The sequence below is a fragment of the Sander lucioperca genome, chromosome 9, assembly GCF_008315115.2.
Source record: "Sander lucioperca isolate FBNREF2018 chromosome 9, SLUC_FBN_1.2, whole genome shotgun sequence".
In the NCBI taxonomy this organism is placed as follows: domain Eukaryota; kingdom Metazoa; phylum Chordata; class Actinopteri; order Perciformes; family Percidae; genus Sander; species Sander lucioperca.
Genome location: NC_050181.1, coordinates 38,025,256 through 38,043,352, shown reverse-complemented (window position 1 = coordinate 38,043,352; position 18,097 = coordinate 38,025,256). Strand labels below are relative to the sequence as shown.

Sequence of the window (18,097 nt, the reverse complement as noted above, 5' to 3'; positions counted from 1 at the left end):
CCCCTAGACCCAAAAAGAACAATTTTGCTCTCATCAGTTCACAGAATGTTGCCCCAGTTCTCCTTTGGCCAGTCAATGTGTCCTTCTAGCTGATAGCTTTGCTTCACATAGCCTTCTTTTGATCATAACAGTACTCACAAGTAACTTTAAGTCTTCTTTGATTTTCCTGGAGCTGATCATTGGTTGAGCCTTTGTCATTTTGGCTATTCTTCAATCCATTCGAATGGTAGTTGACCGTTTTTTCCCACGTCATTCAGGCTTTGGATGCCATTTCAAGGCATTTGAAATCATTTTGGCTGAGCAGCCTATAATTTTCTGCACTTCTTTATATGTTTCCCCTCTCCAATCAACGTTTTAATCAAAGTCCGCTGTTCCTCAGAGCAATGTCTGGAACGACCCATTTTGCTGAGTATTTCAGTGTGAAATGCACTATAACCAGCATGCACAACATTTGCTTCCTTCCTACCTTAAATATGGGCCATAATTGATACCTGTTTCTTCACAGAATCAATCACCTCACTAACTGAACACAACACTGCTATTATTTTGAACATGCCCCTTTCAATTACAGATTCAATTACACAGAATGAGCAGCATGCATGTCATGACTGTTGGGTCTGTTGGTTTTCTATGACTCTACAACACTTATTAGTAAATTATTTGCGATGTAGAAATATCGCTTCTACCAAAAAATTTGATTTATGAGGTTAATGATGTTGGACTGCTATTATTTTGAACACAACTGTAGCTGCAGGTGGGTTCTTATGTTTGTGGTCTCTACCAAGAGTTCAATAAAGTATGTCTTCTTGTTCTTCTTTAAAGGATGAGTGCACAATTTTCAAGTCTGTCTTAAATCAGTTTTCACTTGTACCTACTCATTCCTTCTGCCCATACTGGCAAACAAGATCTTTCCTTAAGTGCTTCCAGGGTAAGTAATGGGAGGAGCAAATCCACAGATTTCATTCTGTGCAAAAAGAGGGACTTATGTACTAAAAGGTCTTTTGAGGACAGTCACTTGATTTGACTTATACAAACTGCTTGAGCCTCATTCTAAGTTGAGATATACATTTGAATATCTATTTTTCACGGAACTAGGACAGTGGATTTAGTCTCCCACCCCTTCCATTCCAAGAAGGAACATTTCAGGAAGGAGCAATTGTTATAGAAAGATAAAACATTTAATGTCCATATGGAAATGTGAGTACTGTTTTGAGACAGACAAAATGTGATCCTATCCTTTAAGGATACAGATTGTCTAACTTGATTAACACAATCATTCTAGGGTTGGGTATCATTTGGATTTCTACCGATGCCGAACCGGTACTTTTAAAATGATTCCGATTCCTAACCGGATTTTTGAAAAACTGAAATCAAATTCAATCAAAGAAAGAATCTTTTATAGATGTGGTAGCTGTAATATGCTTTTACGTCCGTTTTGGTGAGCCCAGAGGAAAAATATGGCATTTTAAAAGTAGCCTACACTTATGGTAGCTAGCTAACGGTAGACTATAGAGAAAGTGTGATATTTTTACGTCCGTTTTGGAGCTACAGAGGGAAAATATTTCAGTCGACACATTCATTGGAACCGAAATTTGCGTTCTAATCCGGTCCGATTCCTGCCGGTTGCATAGGAACCGGTTTCGGTACCTAACCCTAACCTCTTAATTCTTCGTCAGTTGTGTCTCAAAGTTTTCAAATAGTTAATAACACAAAACAATTATTAACACAGTATCATTTACCACATATTGAAGTATGCTGGAACATACAAAACAATATTGAATACTTTTTGTTCTTTGAACTCCTTTTGGCCTTTATGCACAAACAAGTTTATCTGGTCCACTGGAATCCTCCCAGCCCATCGTTATAATACACACCTGAGGCAGATACTCAGCCACTGGGGAAGAGAAAAGCTATTATGATAACATCGCTTTGTTACCTTAACTGGAACTATTGGCACATACACAGTATTGAACTGTACATACAGTATAGAGTACGGTAAGTAAGGGTAAGTGTGTGATGACATAAGCCTGCTTGTTTCTGCTGGTTTGTCAGTGTTGTGGTGAAAGTGACAATTGAGCTCAGCTGATTCTAAAGCAGATACATTAACTGTATATATCAGGGAATATAAACAAGTGTATTGTATACATACTAAGACACCAACTGTTTTGAGCTGAAAATGCTATAATTTATTGACACCCAACTAACATGTCATATCTGTATTTACAGTGAACTCAGTGTCGTTGATAGATTTGTGTTTACGAATTGAGGTCAAAATGAATAATGGCTCAAAAAGAGGTTTCATCTATCACAAGATAAGAGCCAATGAGAAATCAAATATTGTTTGGATGAAACCTTAAACATCCTCCTTTCAGACAGAAACAGGTCATCGCTTGTGTCAAGTAACTTTTTTATGTAAGGTATAATGATGCATATTCCTCAACTGGGATGTTTGGGTATAGTTCTTTGGGGGGAGAAAAATATTTCAACATTACAAGACAAGAATCAATTAAGAGATGGTTGCAAAACTGAAAAGTCTGCTACACAGTTGATTTTTATCGATATTCTCGTCTTACAAAGATGAGCATACTCGTCTTACTCTGATAGGCCGCCCAGACACCCCTGTGGGGAGGAGTTACAGCCTTTGGGCTCTTTGGTATTTGCTGAAACAATAAAGGACCTGTCGTTTCATCTGAAAGAGAGGGAGGGCAGGGGGGACAACAAAAAAAAAAAAAGTTAAATTTAAGCCTGAGCTACTTCCCTGAAGTCATTTTGAGAAACAGCATCACACATCTCGCCTCCAGGCAGCAGAAAAACGCTGAAGGCATGGGGGAAACTAAGTCAAAGATGCTGAAACTTTTGATTTTATTCACATTCACAGAGGTAAGAGATGAGATCCGTTTCTAACTGTACACTGATTATCTCTTAAATGTTTTCACAAGAATACAGTACAAAGAACAATTTTACCAGCATCAGTGTGCATTGGTTGGCAAGTTTCCCTAGCTTTGATAAAGTGCTTATTTTAAACATCCAGATAAATAATAGTGTGTGTAAAGGGAGGACTTTTGAAACATGTGAACACTGGCTCTTTTGAGTGTCACTGTTTTCAACAAGTGTGTGTGGCATGCCCAACCTTAGCTCAATAGACAAATTCATTCCGACCTGAAAGAAATACCTGCGCTGACCAGTCCTGAAATCTGTGTTGAGTGAAGGTAATGTGCAGCCTGCTGCCTCTCATGCACCGAGAATATGATACAGGCATTAAATCCTGCTTCATAATTAGCCTCAGGATATAATGTGAAATACCAATAGCTTGCTACCCTTGGAATGATGTCCTGTCTTGAAAATACTGCATTTCCTGTCATTTCTCATCAGGGTTATTTCCTTGTTTCAGTCATTAACCTGCCACGTTTTTTTTTTTCATTTTCAGATTTGTGCTGCTCAAAGTGGTAAATGATCTTTTTTTTTACATTTGCCTTAAGATACTTTATAATGACCCCAAACCAGTGTCTGAATGGGACCCAAAAAAGGTGGAGGTACCATAATTCAGCAGTTCCATGACACGATCATTGCATGTGTCTTGGATACATTTATAGTCATACAGTATATCTTGTAAGGGTGACCCCGAATAGTCGACTATTCGACGATTCGATCTAAGGAGCCTGATTCAACTAATCTCACAGTTGAATCGTCGCAGTTTCTGAAAATGTGGTTATGAAACAAAGGATCATTCCATTTGGGCTACATTGGGGCGCTGAATATCCAATTTTACGTAGAATTGCTTGTTTTTTCTCTCCAAGAAATCATCATATATAGCCTTTTTTGGTATAAATATTTGCCAAATTATAATACTGTTAATAACAATTAGAAGTAAGGGTACTCATGTGGAAATAAAATCACACGTGCCGGTACCATTTCAGGCACTGTCCCAAACTCACATACAGCATTCCTTAATTTGAAATGTAAATTACCTTAAAAAACATCAGGCTGTTTTTTATTTCCCCAAAATATGATAACATCACTTATAAGCCTTTTTGAATGTATCCCATCATTGCTTTCTTCTCTATCTCCGTCAGCCGTCACCGTGTCAGTGTTTACAGTCACATCTAAGAGTATGACAGTGCAGTGGAGCGGCTACACTGGGGCCAGCTCCTACAAGATCACAGCAACACCCAGGAACTCCCCGGGACCATCAGTCTTCACTCAGTTCAGTGGCAACGTCGTGATGGGCTCAGTCAACTCCCTGTCACCAAACACAGTGTACATCATGAAGCTAGAAGCCATGGACAATGCTCTCAATGTCCTCAGCAGTGCAGCGACACAGGAGACCACAGGTCAGTGACAACAGCGAGGAGAGGTAAAGGAGGAAAATGAGTCCTGGTGGATGATTCACATTCAGATAATATCCATAAAGACACGTGTCTTACATTTCTACAGTGGTGGACAAAGTCCTCAGAAATGAATCTGCTAACTGTTTTGGTCATCAATTAATCATTATTTTTCCCATGAAATGCCAACCATTCTCCGGCTGCAGCTTCTCCGCTGTGAGGATTTGTTGCTTTTCCCCATGGGTCGTCTTTATAAACTGAATATCTTTGGACTGTCGGTCAGACAAAACAAAACAAACAGTTTGTAGACATCACATTGGGAAAATGTTTGTAGACATCACATTGGGCTCTGGGACATTTTTCACTACTTTTAGAAGTTAAATTGACCAAACAATTAATGGACAAGAAAAAAAGAGTTAGTTGTGGCCTCAATTTATAAAATCTTCTCATGTTTTGAGTAAACAGTCCTTATCTGTATAGAAAGTAGTAGCCATAGCTTTCAAATAAATTTAGTGGAGTAAAAAGAACAATATTCTTTCTTAAATATGGTGGAGTAGAAGTATAAAGTAGCATAAGAACTCAAGGAAAGTACAAATACTACACAAAAGTGTACTTAAGTGTAGTAGTAGAGTAAATGTACTTAGTTACTGTACTTTCTGCATTTATAGTATATTTCTGTATAAATACAGAAACTGTTATAAATCATCAATCAATCGTCATAAAGTAACCTACTTTATTTTGTTATCTATCATACTGATTTTGCTTCTATCATTTGCTCTCCAGCTCCTGATGTCCCCAGCATTGCACAGGCCTACTCCAAACACAGTGACAGCATCACTGTGGAGTTCACAACCGTTTCCGGGGCAAGCAGCTATCTCCTGAGGGCAGAGTCGAAGACCGGTAATTTCTTCTCTGAGATGGTGGTGAGCAGCTCCCCCGGCACCGTGGTGCAGCTCCAGCCCTACACGGACTACAGGCTGAGTGTCATGTCGGTCAACTCTGGGGGGAGGAGCCAGCCCTCGTACCCCATCGAGGCCAGGACAGGTACGGACCAAAAGTCTTAAAGAGTCCTAAAAACCCTTCACAATGTGACTTCAGCATTTCAAATAGTAATAGAAGATTGAACAACAGATCAAATGTTAAGACAACACTGATTTAACACTAACACTATTATCACTAATAATCTATAGAATTGAATAATAATGACCTTTTTCACTTTCACATGTCCGGACGGACACTACACATTACAAGCAGTTTACTAAAGATGGTAATCAGTGTTTGCAAAGTGAAAGGCAGCCTTTTCTGTTGACCCTGTAGGACAATAGTTTGTTAGCTCACCCTGCCGGCCATAACAGCGTCATTTCACCGCCCATTGTCACAGAGTCTCTGCTCTTGCAGCCAACACACAAGGGTGGAAACTTTATCCATGCCTTTGCAATATATTATTCTCATAATATGAAAAGCAAATCCATGAGAACTGGGTTGTCTCCCTTCCCCGAAGGAGTAATGTAACATAATCACAGGGAAACTGTTTCCATCTCACACCTCTTACAAAAAGAGTAGAAGTAAGAAATCTGTGTGTCAGTATCTTTTCCCATTACTGTCCACCTTGATCTGTCTGTAGTGGTGATGGCGCCCAAGTTAAACACCACCTCTCCTGACAACGGCACCATCCTTGTGACCTGGACCCCGGTGGAAAACGCTGTCCTCTACACGCTCTGCATCATCCGGGAGGGCTCCATGTCCCGCAACAAACTCAACACCACGGACACCATAGTGCGCTTTGGTGGCCTTGAAGCAGGGACCACCTACTGTATCAAAGGCACAGCCTGGGACGCGGCGGGTCGAGCTGGAGACGACCTCACCATCTGCCAGATCACACGTAAACACGATGAGATGTCTTAACATGAATCCAACATATTATTAGCAAATATAAATCAGCCTATAAAATAAAACTAATGATGGGCTTACTGGCCTATAGGTAAGGTAATCACTAAAGAAGCCATCCACAGATACAATGAACCCTAAGAATATGTTTATATTACACATTGGTTGATAAAAAAATAATGCCAACAATTATTTTAATAGCTTAGTATTCTATGCACTATAAAGGGTACGTATAAAGGCTTTAGGCCACCCACCTAGTTTAGTATGCAACTTAATTTTATGCAATATATGTATATATCTCTCTCTCAGTTAAGGGGTCCTTGGGTTAAAAAAAACATTGATGACCCCTGATGTAGAACAAGAATGTAGCAGATATTGTTACTTTCCTTGTGATTTCACTTCCAGGCCCTCCAAGCCCAGATGTGACCTACGTTGAGGTGACTCAGGGCCGGTCTCTCGGGATCGCTGTGTACTGGATGTCAGCGCAGGGAGCGGATACCTATGTGGCCTGGACCACTAATCGTCAAAACTGTACTTCAACAGTTAGTGGTTACTGTTTTATCACACCTGTGGAGTGTGGCCAGAACCACTCTGTCTCTGTCACAGCCTATAATGACGCTGGGCCCAGCAGCCCCTCAAAACCACAAACATACATTACATGTGGGTATATCACACAACCAGAGCCACATACAACATACAATCCTACATGTTTAAAAGAATAGTTTGACATTTTGGGAAGTATGCTTATTTGTTTAACTCTTGTGTTGTCCTCGGGTCAAATTTGATCCGTTTTTCAAAGTGATTTATATCAGAAATATGGATTTCTTTCAACCAAATTGCCCAAAAATAACATGGATGGTTCCATACAACATTCTTCAGGTAAAATGAATGATTCTTGAGTGTTTTATTCAATTTCATTGCATTTGAATTTTTTTTAAAAATGGTTTCAAAACAGTATCCGGACTAAACTTCATATACTCATCTGTGATCCACTCTATCATCCTCTGATCTTAACTATTAGTCAAAATAATTCATAATTTCTGCTTTTTTAACTAAAAACATGTATAATTTTATATAAATGAGGTTTGTTGACCATGAATTCCAAGAACAAGTGTAAAACCTATTATTAAACCAGCCCAGGTTTTTTTTAAAAGCACAGAAAGCATGGAAAAAGTGACAAATACATCTGAAAAAGCAAGTTCATGGTTGACGGGAAGACAACACAAGGGTTAAATTAAATGAGAAAAGTGATACCACTCAGCAAGAAAGCCAAATAAGGGTATTTCCCAAAATATCAAACTTTTCCTTTCACAAGTGATGTCCATTCCTATTTTTTCTGAACCTCTACCCCTCTTTCTCTGACAGATCCGTGTCCCCCAGAGAACATCTGGGTGGAAGAGCCCAAAGCAGGCAACTGCTCGCTTGTGTGGAATGAGGTGCTACTAGTGGAGTACTACATGGCTTTCATAAAGAGAGACGACGGGACTGAGAATTCGTGTAACACCACTAAAACCACCTGTCCATTTTCCTGCATGTGTGGCTACACCTACCTCACCACCGTCTTCCCCTACAACGAGGCTGGCTCCAGCCCTTACTCAAACGTCCGCAACTACACCACCAGTAGGACCAGAAGCACCCACATGTAGTACTAGCACTGATGCATGTTTTTGTTATCAATAAGGACCATACAAGTGGTTTTGTTTTATTTAGCTCATTAACTTCACATTGTGTGTACCTTCCATTACAACCAATGATCTTCCAAAGTATTACTTTTTATCAACAGCTACTTTCACATCAAAAATGTAACCTGTAGCTGTTCAACAGCACCGTTTAACATATGAAAAGTCCAAATGAAACTGGGGTAGGCACTTTTTTGGAAAAGGCAAAAAGAAAAAGCCAGAATTTTAAAATATAGTCCTCCTCCTGCAGCTCTCCCCTCTCTGTCCTAAGCCCCTCCCACCAGACGAGCACTGGCATATGCACAGCTTCATACAGTAAACAGTACGAGTCATTCATTTCAATTATCCAGTTTGTGATTGAGATCATCATACTGTTATATAGTAGCAATCCTATGAAAATGACCGTCTGTCTTTCTTTTTTGGAGTTGCTTTGCCATGTAGGCAGTTGTTACCAATGCTGGAATAGATACTTTTTTTGCAGGATATTTCGCCATTGAATCAGCCTGTCACCATCTGAAGGGACTTGCAGCACGCCATCTGCATGTGTAGAACAGCCAATGGGAATGCCCTCTCTCTGAAATGACCTGTGATTGGTCAAAGTCTCCCATCACAGGCTAGATTTTCTAAAGCCTGAAAACAAAGCCAAGAGGAAGTGCAGAAATCTAGTTTTCTCTTAGTCCACTTGAATTACAATATAATGACACAAAAAACTGCCTACCTCAGCTTTAAGCACACTCACATGGCTTTCTGGACCACAGAGACCATGTTATTAGTTACACCTGCACCTTCTGTAGTCAACAAGATACATTTGGAAGAAAGAAAATAGTTTTAAGGACATGCAAGTTGACAGGTGGAAACAATGACTGTCTGGATGGTGTAAAATAATTTTAAAACATGTAAAGTCATCAGTATAGTCCTTTGTTGATTAATGTTCTCACCTATTTTTGCATTTTTACTCCCCACCTCTCCCCCAGTTCCTTGTTGCCCACAGGGTGTTAGCATAAATCTAGTTTCTACAGAGACCCTGGAGATCAATTGGTCGCCCGTCAAAGGGGCCGAGCTGTACGAGACAACGGCGGCAGAGACTAATGATGTCATCCACTGTAACGACACAGCGCCAGTGTGTGCGCTGTCAGATTTGAGGTGCAACACGGCTTATACTGTGACCGTCACACCTTGCAGCGAGTTACGAGGATGCAACCGCACCTGCACACCCCAGACACATGAGACAGGTATTAATTGGGGTATTTAGAGTGACATCTCACCTCACAAATACACACTTATCCACATACAAACAAGAGAGGGAAGGCAGGGAATGTTGCCTAAACCTAAAACATCAAACATCTAAAACATAACACAGTAGCCTAATGCTAGTTCGACATTTTAGGAAATACTACTTATTTGCTTTGTTGTCAAGAATTAGATGAGAGGATTGATACCACTCTCACGTCTGTGCAATATACTGTATATGAAGTCCCATACAGCAGCCGGTTAGCTTATCTTAGCACAAAAACTGGAAACAGCTAGCCTGCCTCTGTCCAAAGCACTACAAGCACATATACACACTTTAATTATGTAGGGCCCAAACAAATGAGATATACTATGTTCATCAATGAGCTTTAGAGGTGATGTTATGTGTACTTTGTTACCTTTGGACATAGCCAGGCTAGCTGTTTCCCCTGTTTCCAGTCTTTGTGCTAAGCTAAGCCAATCAGTTGATGAAGGTAGCTTCATATTTACCGTACAGACGTGAGAGTGGTATCAATCCTTTCATGTAACTCTTGGCAAGAAAGTGAATCATCATATTATCTGAAACTACTTAATTACAATAATTCCTCAATCTGCTGCAATAACATTATGTGTTTTTGTTATGAAAACAGCTCCGTGTGCTCCAGAGATCGTGAATATGACGCAGACCAACAACTCCACGTACAGAGTCCACTTCCTTACCCCCAACACCCCCAACACAAATTATACCATCACAGCCATCGGACGCTATGACACACACTCGTGCCAGTCTAGAAACGGCTCCTGTGAGCTCACACAGCTGCCCTGTGGTTCAACCTATGAGGTCATGGCAGTGGCCATGACAACTGTGGGGAGAAGTCTACCTGGATACAGTAAACCTTTGGAAACAGGTATGGACAGTATGATTGGTTATCAATAGGATTTTATATATGCAGTCCAAAAAATAAAGTTTTTCTTAGAGGGCCAAGTGTCTTCTTATTGGGTCTGAAATATTTGATTGTGATTTCATCCATTTCTTTTAGCTATCCCAGCTGAACCATTCAACAATTGTTTTTGTCCATTTTATATATTTTCATTATAAGGACTTGGAGCAAACTTTTTTGACCACTAGCCACACAGGCTTTGTACCAGCCAATTTTTTTTGCCTCATAAAGGGGAAATGCAGGAAATGCACAAGCATCGTTCTTGAACTTAAGTGTTGTTAAGTTATTAACAAAATCAATACTGCATTATATTAAACAATATATACAAACAATATAACTATAAAACAATATTGCACTGCAGTACATTTGTTCTGTACTGCTGTCGTAATTTAGCCACTCACAAACCTTGCCATTGTCGCCAACTGTCCACTTGGTATTAAAACGTCTGCTTTAACTTTTCTTTGAATCATCCTCATCTTTTTGTTGGTTGCTTGTTGTCTTCACCCCAGTAATGTGCTGCCACATTTTTTTGCTTAAATCCAAGGAAATGGTGGACTTGGTTGAAATGTGAAAGAACAGTGGTAAAAAAACAACTAATGAATCATTCAATTCTAATTGGCTACCCGCCAACGGGTCAAGTCGATTGACAGTTTCACCCGCCAATGGCAAATTTCATCCGCATTTGGTGTGTGGTCGAATGTTGATTTCAAGCCCTGCTCATTATACATACATTCAATCCAGTATAGATTATTGTTCTGTAATTCACTCCCCAAGGTCCTTGCTGCCCCATGTATGTGAATGTGACCCAGGTCACCCAGGCTATGACCAACGTGACCTGGTCACCTGGCAGCGGAGCTCGCTCCTACATCACCACCCTGATGTCGCCGCGCGGGAAAGCAAAGTGCCACACCCTGGACACCCACTGCCTGATGGGATGCATCACCTGTGGCACCAACTACAGCGTCAACCTGGAGTCCATCAGCAGCACAGGACACAAGTCCGAGTGCAAATATCGCGGATTCTCATCCAGTGAGGACAAAAACATACATGCACACACACACAAAAATATACACATGGATGCCTGTTTGAGCGTGCAAGATGAGGGATGAATAATGACAGTTGGAAATGGTCAGTAGTAATAAAGTTTCCACATGAACACCACCACAAACTCAACTTTTTCAAACTCATTCTTGTAGGTGCCTGTTGTCCAACCAGTGTCAAGCTCTATCGCAGGGCCAACAACTCCCTCAGGGTGTACTGGAGCTCTTTGGGCCCTCAGCTGCAGAACCACACAGTACAGCTGTATGGGACAGCAGCCAACTACACCTGTATCGCAGCTGCCGACAGCAAATACTGTGACATCCAGGAGGAAACGTGTGGGGACGTCTACAGAGTAGTGGCAGCACCAGTGGGACAGAATGGGATCAAAGTCAGCTTCTGTCAACCCAGGACATACTCAGGTGAGTCATAAAGTGGATGGAGTGTGTAAATGATTAATATCAATTGGTAACAAGTGGCATTAATGTGTTCATTTTCGTCATATTTTCAGTTCCCTGCCCGGGAGGTAATGCTGCCATGGGTAAGTATCCTCTAAACTTCACTTTTTGTTTTGCAGTAGTTAAAGGAATAGTTTGACATTTTGCTAAGTGTTAGATGAGATGATGTTCCCCCTGTTCTCACTCTTTATGCTAAGCTAAGCTAACCGGCTGCTGGCTGTAGCTTCATATTTAGCGCACAGACATGAGAGTGGTATCGATCTTCTGATCTAACTCTCGGCAAGAAAGCGAATAATCGTGTTTATCAAAATGTCAGAACTATTCTTATAAACTTTTATTAAGTTATGAGCTGTTTGAAAACTGTGACTGCACTGAAACCTTGTTTCTCTCCTTCTTAAGTGATCTCTCGTAAAAGACGAAGTGTGAATTAAGTGCGGTAAGTTTATTGTCACTCAACTCACTCCAGATAAGAACACACTGTCTACAGACCATTTGGAGTTATAGTATAGTATAGTTACAGTGCTTTGTGATTGTGAACATGTGTGTACCAAATTGATAAAAAGCTGTTTTCACAGGACACATACATTGTGCTACTTCACAGCTTAAAGGTTATCTTATGGGTATCAACGCAAGCATCCATAAATTAACTGTGCCTATAGTGCAATCGTGTTATAATAGGCGTGAATGTTTGAGTAGAACATATAGCGTATAGACAAGCACAGGTGAGGCTGATCTCTATCTGTCTTTACCTCTGGGACTTATCGATACGTGTCTGTCTGTAAAAGACAGGCAGAAGAATGAGGGAACATGACTCAGGGAAAGGATGACAAGGATGGAGAGCTGCAGCAGGAACGTGACACGTGCATATTATTATGTCTGTGACGATAAATAAGATGATCTTCAATAGCCTCTGACTCAGTATGACAAGGCTGTATTCTGCTTTGTGCATATACAGTTCCACAAGGAAAATTCTTTTTGCACAAAACAACCACTTATTGAGTGTGATGAATCAGTACTGAAACTATGATGAGATGTGTGTAATAACTGGTTTTCCCACTGAGTCCAGGTTGATCATTTCTCCCTCTCATCATTCTTGCCCTACAGTGAACCCCTCCACTTCCCCCACCTCCTTAACACCAACCCTCCAACATGGACAGAAGACTGTAAAGAGCCAATCTACCCAAAATAAATATATTTTGTTGTTACTGCTGCTTGCAAGGAAAGCTCCATAGAGTCTGATAATTTGTTTTCCGCTGAATAAATATGAAAAAACAAAAGGTAAAAACACTGAATTAAAACACTAAAATATATAAAAGGCGGCTTCTAAATAAATAACTGTGGGCATTAATCCAATTTATTTGAACAATTATTGCTACTTTTTTTTAAAGTAGGCTGCATGTTATTTTATCTTCCATTCTGCTATTCCTCATGTTTAATCAATGCAGTTGCCCTTTCATAATAAGACGTAACCAAAACATGTTAATGACATCTAGTAAAAATGAAAAAGGAGCAGAAATAGAAACTTCACAGTGAACCTTCCAGATAAATGAATCATGGCAATACTGTAGTCATTGAAAGGCAAAATAAATTTAAAATAAGATTAGGACTTCTCCAAGTAGAAGACCTCCATGCGGTGGCTGTATGACATGCCTCTGGGTTGTAAAGCTGGTTGGTGACTCAGAAGAGGGTCAGTTAAAAGTGGGGCCGCAGGTATCCATCTCGTTAGCCCGGAGTCATGCATAGCAAGTCCTGTGGATGATACGTCTGATCAGATTGCTGCTTTCATTGGATTTGTTTTCTCTCTGTTGACAGATAACAATAAAGCACATCGTTTTTGCATTACAACATTGTGTGCAGGCATCTTGTGTGGGTTTTCTTTATAAAGTAGAAGATGTTTTGTTCATTACATTACATGTCATTTAGCTGACACTTTTATCCAAAGCGACTTACAGTTGCTATATATGTCAGAGGTCGCACGCCTCTGGAGTAACTAGGGGTTAAGTGTGTTGGTCAGGAACACGTTGGTTGATATATCGCAGTGGGAATTGAACCCAGGTCTCCTACACCAAATGCATGTGTCACATCCACTGCACCATCACCACCAATAAAGCACATCGTTTTTGCATTACAACATTGTATGGCATCTTGTGTGGGTTTTCTTTATAAAGTAGAAGATGTTTTGTTCAGGTGTGTGTGTGGGCTTGGACACATGAGCTATATTCAGTCCTCCAAAAAGAATCCAGAAAAAATCCATCAGACAAACATCCTGAAATACAGTAGGTCTTCCTCATTCAGGAGACGACTTCCACTGAACGTAAAAGTGGTGAAACTTACCAAAATGTCCCTTATTGCCCATGTATTTTACTACCAGGGGTGGATGATCAGGCTAGAAATGATGATGATCACCCCTCTATAAGCAAAAGAGAAAGTCTTAACTTATTATTGAATTCTATGAAATACCAATAACTGATATGTTTGACAGATGTGCGAGTGATGTAATCATTAAATCGCTATGAAAAAAAAGAAAATCAGTGTACTACAATTCTTCAATCACTGTTGCTAAATCAAAGTATAAGGGCTTTATTAGTATATTCAAATACAGTATTGACAAAGCACTATATGAAAATTGACAAAGAGAACACTATCTGAGGTTGATTGTGTGTTGTGCACTCTTCAGTACAAAAATTGTGCAATAAAACTGCGACTTGATGTTTGAGTGTATATCAGGTCTCTTTCTCCACTATGGATCCAAGTAACAGTTTGCTGTAACTGTAACTTGTAACTGTAACTAACTGTAACTGTGATTTTCATTCCACTTTAGGAAAAGAGTTTCAAACTTCCGTACGATACCCATATCTTTATCAAACCAATGTGCACTTCATCTCATTTTATTCAGCTGTGTTTTTTGCCAATGCTTTATGAATTTTTAAAATCTTAGGGAAATTAAATCATTGTTGTTTTTTCAGTTTGGATTATTTGTATAAACAATATCCAGCACAAAGCACTTTTATTTCTTCCTAACTACATCCATTCAGTAAATTTACCACCAAAACAAGCAGAGTGACCAGAATGCCCAGAGGTGGACTTACACTAACAATTACAGTGGCGCTCATAAATTTATGAACCCCTGCTAAAGTTGACTAAAAAGAGGAATAAAAAAATGTATCTTTTGGAAATTGATCTTAATGCCTTAATTAAAAAAATGAGGAAAAATCCAACCTTTAAGGAGACCAATTTTCTTTGCGAACCAATAATCTATCGTAAATAAATAAATGTTCTTCCTTAAAATACAGGGGGCATAAGTCAGTACACCCCTATGTTAAATTCCCATAGAGGCAGGCAGATGTTTAATTTTAAAGGCAAGTTATTTCATGGATCCAGGATACTATGCATCCTGATAAAGTTCCCTTGGCCTTTGGAATTAAAATAGCCCCACATCATCACATACCCTTCACCATACCTAGAGATTGGCATGGGGTACTTTCCATAAAATCATCTCTCAATGCAAATCAAACCAGCTATTAGGTTAACTGAAATAAAACCATGCCAAGGTCTGCCTGCCTCTGGGAATTTAACATAAGGGTGTACTTACTTATGCCCCCTGTATTTTAAGGAAGAACATTTATTTATTTACGATACATTATTCATTTACGATACATTATTCATTCACAAAGAAAATTGGTGTCCTTAAAGGTTGGATTTTTTCCTCATTTTTTTAATTAAGGCATCAATTTCCAAAAAATGATTTTTTTATTCCTCTTTTTAGTCAACTTTAGCATGGGTTCATAAACTTATGAGTGCCACTGTACTTTGTCAAACTCACAAAACATGTATGTATTCAAGAACGTGTTGTTCCTGCACGTGGCAGACACAAGCTACTTTACGTTTCCGCGTAATAATTTGCATGTTCATTGGGATGTATCGCGCTGAAGACAAGCAGCCGGGTAGAGCTCAGAGAGGAGAGCGAGACCGAATGTCACACACTGCAAGCTATCACATTAATGTACGTTACACTAAAATTGAGATGCTGTACATATTATGAACATTATGAACATCCCTGTAGCCAATTTAGCTAGTAATAAAGGTACAGTATATGAGTCTTAAAGTGTCCTTGGGTTTCATGAAAGGCGCTATATAAATAAAAGTTATTATTATTATTATTATTATTATTATTATTAATAATGGTTTGTAGTGATCTTTGTAAAGTATATTTGATGTATTCATAATTTAAAGCAATCAAACTGTTGATGAATATAATTTGAATGAAAAATCAGAAATTAAATTAAGAAATGTACTTTATCACAAGCTTTTAGAGTGTTTATTTCTGACATCACATACTCAGGTATTATCCTTACTACTTTAGCAGAGGAGAGGAAACCAGCAGAATATCACTTAGGAGAGATAGAAACAGCGAATCAAAATCACTCCAGATAAGAACACACTGTCTACAGACCACTTGGAGTTATAGTATAGTATAGTTACAGTGCTTTGTGATTGTGAACATGTGTGTACCAAATTGATAAAAAGCTGTTTTCACAAGAAAACATCCATTGTGCTACTTCACAGCTTAAAGGGTATCTTATGACAGCAACGTGAGCATCCATGAATTAACTGTGCCTATAGTGCACTCGTGTTACAATAGGCGTGAAATGTTTGAGTAGAACATACAGCGTATAGACAAGCACAGGTGAGGCTGATCTCTATCTGTCTGTAAAACACAGGCAGAAGAATGAGGGAACATGACTCAGGCAAAGGATGACAAGGATGGAGAACTGCAGCAGGAACGTGACACGGGCATGTTATTATGTCTGTGATGATAAATAAGATGATCTTCAATAGCCTCTGACTCAGTATGACAAGGCTGTATTCTGCTTTGTGCATATAAAGTTCCACAAGGAAACTTTTTTTTTTGCACAAAACAACCATGAGATGTGTGTAATAACTGGTTTTCCCACTGAGTCCAGGTTGATCATTTCTCCCTCTCATCATTCTTGCCCTACAGTGAACCCCTCCACTTCCCCCACCTCCTTAACACCAACCCTCCAACATGGACAGAAGACTGTAAAGATCCAATCTACCCAAAAGAAATATATTTTGTTGTTACTGCTGCTTGTAAGGAAAGATGCATATAGTCTGACAAATTGTTTTCCGCTGAATAAATATGAAAAAAACAAAAGGTAAAAACACTGAATTAAAACACTAAAATATATAAAAGGCAGCTTCTAAATAAATACTGCAATGTTATCCTTACTACTTTAGCAGAGGAGAGGAAACCTGCAGAATATAACTTAGGAGAGATAGAAACAGCAAATCAAAGACAAAATAAAGCTGAACAGGATACTTTTCAGTCTGTGGTATATATTTCAGCTTTTTACTCTGTTTTACATGATACACTGAAATTGCATACCTGTAGCTTTGAGGACAATGTGCTCTTAATCCTATTTGACAACAAAGACTGACAATCAGGATTATAGGGAAATAATAGAAATAAATACAGACACCTTTTGGCCTTACTATTATTTAAAAGTTGACATGTACTCCAGGTAACAGCCCGAGGAATGTTTCTCCTGTAACAATAATAAGCAGTATTACTATTCTAAAAATGTGGTGTTACATAGATACATATATTTGAAACTACGTTATTACACAAGACTAATGACATCTGTAATTGTCAATTTCCATTTCTCCTGAAACATGCTCTTCATAATAATTCATAATGATAAAGTTTTATATTACATGTAGTCGAGAAGTGAGGGTTTTTTACAGGAATTTTCACAGATAATGGGTGAAACTGAAGCTCCATTTGTTCCTGACCACTTCCACCTTCCTGACAGTATCTGTGGTGTGCCCCAGGGATTGATCATACACTGTAATCCTGAATTAGTGGACTTTACTAGAAATTTGCGCGGAAACCCGTTGCCTTAAACAGTCTATGTTTTTACACAAGGTGGAACTTAACAGGTCAAGTTGTATTAACACAGTAAGTTGATGCAGTAGACAAATCAAGTTTACGTTAGTAGTCATTACTAAAAATTATTAGTAAACATAAATAATTTTTTGTTGTTGTTATTTTTCATGTTGTCTAAGCATGTTATGTTAAAGCTTTAGTGCGTAACTTTTATATTAATGTACGTCCGTTACATCCAAGCCATTACCAAATGAGTTGATACAAAGCTAATTAAGACTATCGGCTCCACAAAACTCTCTGTGTATTTCTCAGTATGACTATGTTCAGAAACTAGAGTCATCCAGCAACTTTCGCACGCAAAAAATCGTGTGAAGACAATTACCTCTTCCGAAGAGTCGCGCAATCACGGAAGGCTTGTATCACATGGATGCACCAACAGTTTTGTTGTCATTACTTAGAATTCCTCCTGGGGGAGACAGAAACTACGCACTATAGCTTTAAACATGCAAAGAAACATAACAGAAATATAAAAATATTAGGCTACTCGTCGTACTAAAAAAAAATATATATACATAATATAAATATTGTTTTTACTTTATGACAATCTAGTCTTAAGAACAATGTGTTCAAT

At 39.0% G+C, this 18,097-nt stretch overlaps 1 protein-coding gene across 2 annotated transcripts; it reads left to right on the top strand.

Moving 5' to 3' along the window:
- Positions 1-2,773: 2,773 nt before the first annotated feature.
- fndc7a (fibronectin type III domain containing 7a) lies at positions 2,774-16,637 on the top strand. 2 transcript variants are annotated; one of them, XM_036005748.1, is made up of 14 exons: positions 2,774-2,880; positions 3,428-3,446; positions 4,074-4,331; positions 5,109-5,369; positions 5,950-6,207; positions 6,618-6,872; positions 7,578-7,832; positions 8,866-9,123; positions 9,772-10,029; positions 10,837-11,091; positions 11,259-11,522; positions 11,612-11,641; positions 11,958-11,994; positions 16,561-16,637. In XM_036005748.1, exons 1-13 carry the CDS (start codon positions 2,824-2,826, stop codon positions 11,987-11,989), a joined length of 2,460 nt encoding a protein of 819 aa, XP_035861641.1. In that variant the 5' UTR covers positions 2,774-2,823; the 3' UTR covers positions 11,990-11,994; positions 16,561-16,637. The 2 variants fall into 2 exon arrangements, with proteins under 2 accessions (XP_035861641.1, XP_035861640.1); XM_036005747.1 differs by lacking the exon at positions 16,561-16,637 and adding an exon at positions 12,663-12,859.
- Positions 16,638-18,097: the final 1,460 nt, after the last annotated feature.

Excerpts from the sequence above, each read along its gene's own strand:
- fndc7a (XM_036005748.1), top strand. The coding sequence starts at position 2,824 with ATGGGGGAAACTAAGTCAAAGATGCTGAAACTTTTGATTTTATTCACA. Across the intron at positions 6,873-7,577 it reads ACCACAAACATACATTACAT|ATCCGTGTCCCCCAGAGAAC; the intron begins GTGGGTATATCA and ends TTTCTCTGACAG. Across the intron at positions 7,833-8,865 it reads CGTCCGCAACTACACCACCA|TTCCTTGTTGCCCACAGGGT; the intron begins GTAGGACCAGAA and ends CCTCTCCCCCAG.